General features: G+C 44.8%; 1 protein-coding gene across 2 annotated transcripts in view; it reads left to right on the top strand.

Annotated features, from left to right (window-relative positions):
• Positions 1 to 627: 627 nt before the first annotated feature.
• CPD (carboxypeptidase D) overlaps positions 628 to 5,236 on the top strand; it is an 80,227-nt gene continuing 75,618 nt past the window's right edge. Inside the window, exon 1 of one of the 2 annotated variants that reach the window (XM_029929135.1) lies at positions 628 to 1,458. In XM_029929135.1, coding sequence (XP_029784995.1) covers positions 722 to 1,458 — 737 coding nt within the window. In that variant the 5' untranslated portion in view covers positions 628 to 721. The remainder of the gene's footprint in view (positions 1,459 to 5,236) is intronic. The other variant, XM_029929133.1, reaches the window with a different exon arrangement.

Genomic DNA, 5,236 nt, shown 5'->3' with positions numbered 1-5,236 from the left:
GCTCAAGACAAGACAGGGCAGCTCCGGTGGAAAGGGTGCAGGGTGGAAAGGGTGCAGGGTGGAAAGAGCTAAGGTGTCCTTCTGCTCTTACGAGGTTGAGTCTCTTCTCTTCTTTCTTTCTTTCTTTCTTTCTTTCTTTCTTTCTTTCTTTCTTTCTTTCTTTCTTTCTTTCTTTCTCTCTCTCTCTCTCTCTCTCTCTCTCTCTCTTTCTCTCTCTCTCTCTCTTTCTTTCTTTCTTTCTTTCTTCTTTCGAGTCCTTTGATTCTTTGGAACCTTTTGATTCTTTCGATTCTCGGTTCTAAGCGTTAAAGCGCAGTGGGGGATAGGTGCAACACAGATGGGAAGGGAACTAGTAAGAGTACTCAGAGAAAAACGGGTAAGAATTTAAGGGGTAAGCCATAAAGGAGAGATCGGGAGAATAGAGGAAAAGCAGTGTAAACGCAGAAGAGGAAACGGGGAGGAGGGAAAGTGAGAGAGGAATCTTAGCGAAGGAAGAGAGCACTAAACTCGTCCGGGACAAGAGGACGGCACGCCCAGAGGGGATGTGGGGGCTTTAAGGAAGGCCCCGCCCCCAACAAGACGCGACAGCAAGCCGGTCCACGATTGGCTGCGACCGGAGGGAGGGAGGGGGTTGCTAGGTGCGGAGGGGATCCGGCGGGCCCCCGCCTCCCGGAGCCCGGAGCCGCGGGAGCGGAGCCGGGGTTAGCCGCGCTGCTGGAAGATGGCGAGTGACTGGGACGCGCGGCCGCCCTGGCGGCCGAGGCGCCTCCCGCTTCTGCTGTGCCTGCTCATGCTGCTGCTGCGGAACTCGGCCCGGGCAGCGCACATCAAGAAGGCGGAGGCGACAACAACGACGACGAGCAGGGGCGCCGAGACGGACGAGGGCCAGTTCAATCGCTACTACCATGAAGAGGAGCTGGGCTCGGCGCTGAGGGAGGCGGCGGCCGCGGGGTCCCCGGGCCTGGCCCGCCTGTTCAGCATCGGCAACTCCGTGGAGGGCCGGCCGCTGTGGGTGCTGCGCCTCACCGCCGGCCTGGGGCCGCCGCCTCCTGAGGGCGAAGCGGGGCCCGACGCGGCGGGGCCGCTCCTGCCCGGCCGACCGCAGGTGAAGCTTGTGGGCAATATGCACGGCGACGAGACCGTGTCGCGCCAGGTGCTGGTCTACCTAGCCCGCGAGCTGGCGGCTGGCTACCGCCGCGGAGACCCGCGCATCGTCCGCCTGCTCAACACCACCGACGTGTACGTGCTGCCCAGCCTCAACCCCGACGGCTTTGAGCGCGCCCACGAGGGCGACTGCGGCCTCAGCGACAGCGGCCCTCCCGGGGACAGCGGTCGCGACAACAGCCGCGGCCGTGACCTCAACCGCAGCTTCCCCGACCAGTTCAGTACCGGCGAGCCCCCTGCCCTGGACGAAGTGCCAGAGGTGCGCGCCCTCATGGACTGGATCCGCAGGAACAAGTGAGTGTCGTGAACCTTCTACCCCCACCCCCATCCACGTGGGCCTACAAGGGCTGGGGCTGAGTCGGACACTCAGTAGACACTCAAATAGTGCTTGCAGGCCTAAGGGGCCGGGGTAGTGAAGGTGGAGGGCGACACCCTTACCCAGGACAGGGCCCAGGCCACTTGGCCTCTTATCCCGCTAATAGTCCAAGAAGCGGTGCCTAGAGGCTGTCATTTGTTCAACGGATGCAAAGAGCTGTTGGGCTGGAAGGGAGACTCCTTTCTGACATTATGGTCCCTGTTGTCACAGTACCATAGAACACGAACAATAGAAGAGAACTTAAGGATAACTTAGGTCAGCTCATTCATTTATAGATAAGCTGTCAATGTTGCAATTATTACGGTAGGCACCTTGCTAAGTAAGCTCTTTCCCTGGGCTGCATGACCTCAGTTTATGTTGGCCACATAGACATTATTACTATCCCTGTTTTGCATATAGAGGAAATTGGTCAGATTGGTTAACTAATTTCCATGGTGGGAAGTGTCGCTGGGACTTAGATTTCTTTGACTCTTTGGTTCTTTGACTTAGATTCTTTGTCAGTGCTCTTAACAGCTGTAGGGGGAGACTGTAGCCCAGTAATGATAAATGCCACTCCCGGGGTCTTCTTGGTTATTTCACAGAAACTGGTCCTCTTCCAGTCTTTACCTCTGACTCAGCTAGAGAGTCTATGGCTATGGCTGGAGAACTTGCACAGAGCTGGTATCTTCCTTCATCTGTGAGCTGCTGCATTTTAGACTCTCGAAAGGTTTCTGATGCCCTTTGCACACTCCATTAGTGGGCCAGGGCTGAATGGCTAATTGTCACATTTAATACACACCCGAAGCATTAAGCACTATGTGGGATGTAAAAAATTTAAAAAGTATGAGGACCTTAAGAAATTGGTGTATAAATAACAAGAGAATATTATAAATATATATGAGGTGTGTTTACGTACCCAGTTAAACTTTACGAGAATTGTTCCTACTAGCAAAATGTGTGTGGGCTGTAACATACAGGATCCTCCATGGAAGAGGTGAAACTGGAACTGCGTCTTGAGAGATGAGTAGGATTTTCAGCAAAAAGGAGGAGGGGAGGAATAAGAGAGAGAACTTACTCCAGATGGAATAATGTCTGAAGTGAGCAGGTACTCACTTTTCAGGCATCAGCTTTGCCAGCATATTCCCATTTTTGGGTCTTTCATAAGGCTTGTGAAGTAATACTTTCTGTATTGATTTGAGACTTCTAAGTGACAGATACAACAAAAGTCATAATGAACAGAAGAGTTTCTCTGGGAATCCTCGCTTCTACAGGATTTCAATATAGCAGATTTAGAAAATTCATAGGCATTATGACAATCTTTTTTTTAATCTTCCACCTTTCACTTTACTCCTCCTTTTGAGATCCTTTATAGATATTTAACTTCACATATATTTTCTGAGGAGAGGGTTTTTTTTTTTCCTAATGTTTTATTTATTTTTGACAGAGTGACAGCGTGAGTAGGGCAGGGCCAAAGAGAGAGGGAGACACAGAATCCAAAGCAGGCTCCAGGCTCTAGGCTCTGAGCTAGCTGTCAGAGCCCGACGCGGGGCTCGAACTCACAAACCCCCAGGATCATGACCTGAGCCAAAGCCAGATGCTTAATCAACTGAGCCACCCAGGCGCCCCCTTTTTTTGTTTTAAAGATAACTATGTCATGATCTCTGAACATTTGCCTAAGAAACATGACTTTATATATATCTTTATATATATATCTATATAGATATATAGATATATATCTTCTTGTCAGAACCTGGGGTGGCCAGGGCTCTTCTGAGATGATATATCAAATGCATTGTTTGCATTGCTTAAATGAAAATGCCCCGTCATGACCCTTGCAGTGATATAAATTCCACGACTAGATTTTTCTCTTCAGTGTTAGTTCTGCGGTGACCAGAAATGAAAATGAGCTTTGCCTTGGTGCAAGTCCCCTTGAGGCTATACCACAAGCTTTAAACTTTAAAATGTGGAACCAAAAATTTGCTCTCTGATTAACTTCTTCATATCACAATATTTAACAATTACAAGTTGTGGTTTGGGCTGGTTCGTTCGATGATAGGAGCTTGTGACAATTTTAAAAGTTCATATGTGTTTGTGTTGACTGAAGTCATTTGGTTCTGTGGCCATGGACTATCCTGATCATACCCAACAGTGTTTCAAACACATAACTCTCATCAGAAGGGGAAGTAGGTGACTACCTACATAGGGTGTACATGAAAGGTACATCCATCCATATTCAGTTTTCAAATATTAACTCAAAATGCATATTCTTTAATGATAAATTAATAACAAAGGACACAGATATGTGAATAAAGTTAAAAACACAAGCATACACACAATTTGAGATTGATGCTTAGCGTCAGCTTCATGAATTGGAAAATTAAGAACTGAACATTAGCCTGAATGGGAAAATTACTTTTTCAGTGTATTTTCTGAAATCATTTGAGTAATTTATTTTAAGTTTATTTAGTTTTAGAGAGAAGGAGAAAGAGAGAGAAAGAGAGAGAGAGAGAACACACAGGAGGAGAGGCAGAGAGAAAGGGAGAGAGAATCCAAGCCAGCTCTGCACTGTCAGCACATAGCAGAGCTGGATGCAGAGCTCTATCCCAGGAACTGTGAGATCATGACCTGAGCTGAAATCAGGAGTAGGACACTCCTGATTGAGCGACCCAGATGCCCCGAGTAACTTCTTGATATGCTATTCACCCAGCTATATTAGAAATAGATTTTTGTTGCTATTTTGGATATGTAAGAATTTAAGACTTATTTCTGTCTGCTTAGGAAAGTAAATTTTCCTTGTTGTACTTTATACTTCATCCAACAGATATTTTTGTATTATTGGTAATTGACACATAAACTTAGGAAAATATACAAGGTTTTAACCCCATCATTAAAATAACGATTTTATAGTTTTCTTCACCCCCATTTTTGAAAGCACACTAGGCTTCTTTAATTAAATATACCTGCTTAGACTTATATAGGAGATTAGCATGTAAATTATTATTTGATATGTTTGTGGAAAGCATTATCATATTGCCAGGGGTGGGTACAAATTACTTTTGAGGGGCTTGTGTTATATCTACAGTTCCCTGAATCTTTAGAATTTAGTTTATCAGACTCAAGTCCTCATAATGTTTAAAAGTTACAGGGTTATCTGGAGACTGATTTTTAAATATCTATAGATTCTTGTTTATAATATTTATATTTAGCAGCCACTTTAAATCTTATGCAAGAAATAATATATGATACTAAAGTTAAGTATGAGAAACAAAAGAAATGATTTGATGGAACTATAAAATACCTTTCATATAAAATTGGATTGACATGCAAAGTAGGTTTGATAAAGACTAAAAGTTCATATTACTTGTTCATAGGCTACAACACAGCTTGCTTAATACCTTTCCTTAAATTCCACCTCTATACTACAATATGCTTGAGGTCCATGCAAAAAAGTAGCAAGTTTGTATCATTTATCTTGAATGTATCATAGATAAGCTGCTATATAATGATTGCCACTTCAGATAGCTGTGAAATTAGGTGATTAACTAGTTGTTACTTAACCTTCTAATTTCTGTGTAAGTCTAATTACATGAAACAGAAGTTGGTGTTTTGATTTTTTACTTTGCTTTTCTGTTTTGAGTGTCATTGCAACTACTGTATTGTAAATGATGGAAAATAATTGCATATGTTAAAAAATATGAAACTTTATAAAGTAAAAAA

This window comes from Suricata suricatta, chromosome 17 (assembly GCF_006229205.1).
Source record: "Suricata suricatta isolate VVHF042 chromosome 17, meerkat_22Aug2017_6uvM2_HiC, whole genome shotgun sequence".
In the NCBI taxonomy this organism is placed as follows: Eukaryota; Metazoa; Chordata; class Mammalia; order Carnivora; family Herpestidae; genus Suricata; species Suricata suricatta.
The sequence above is the reverse complement of the archived record's forward strand: the minus strand, read 5'-3'. Positions and strand labels throughout refer to the sequence as shown.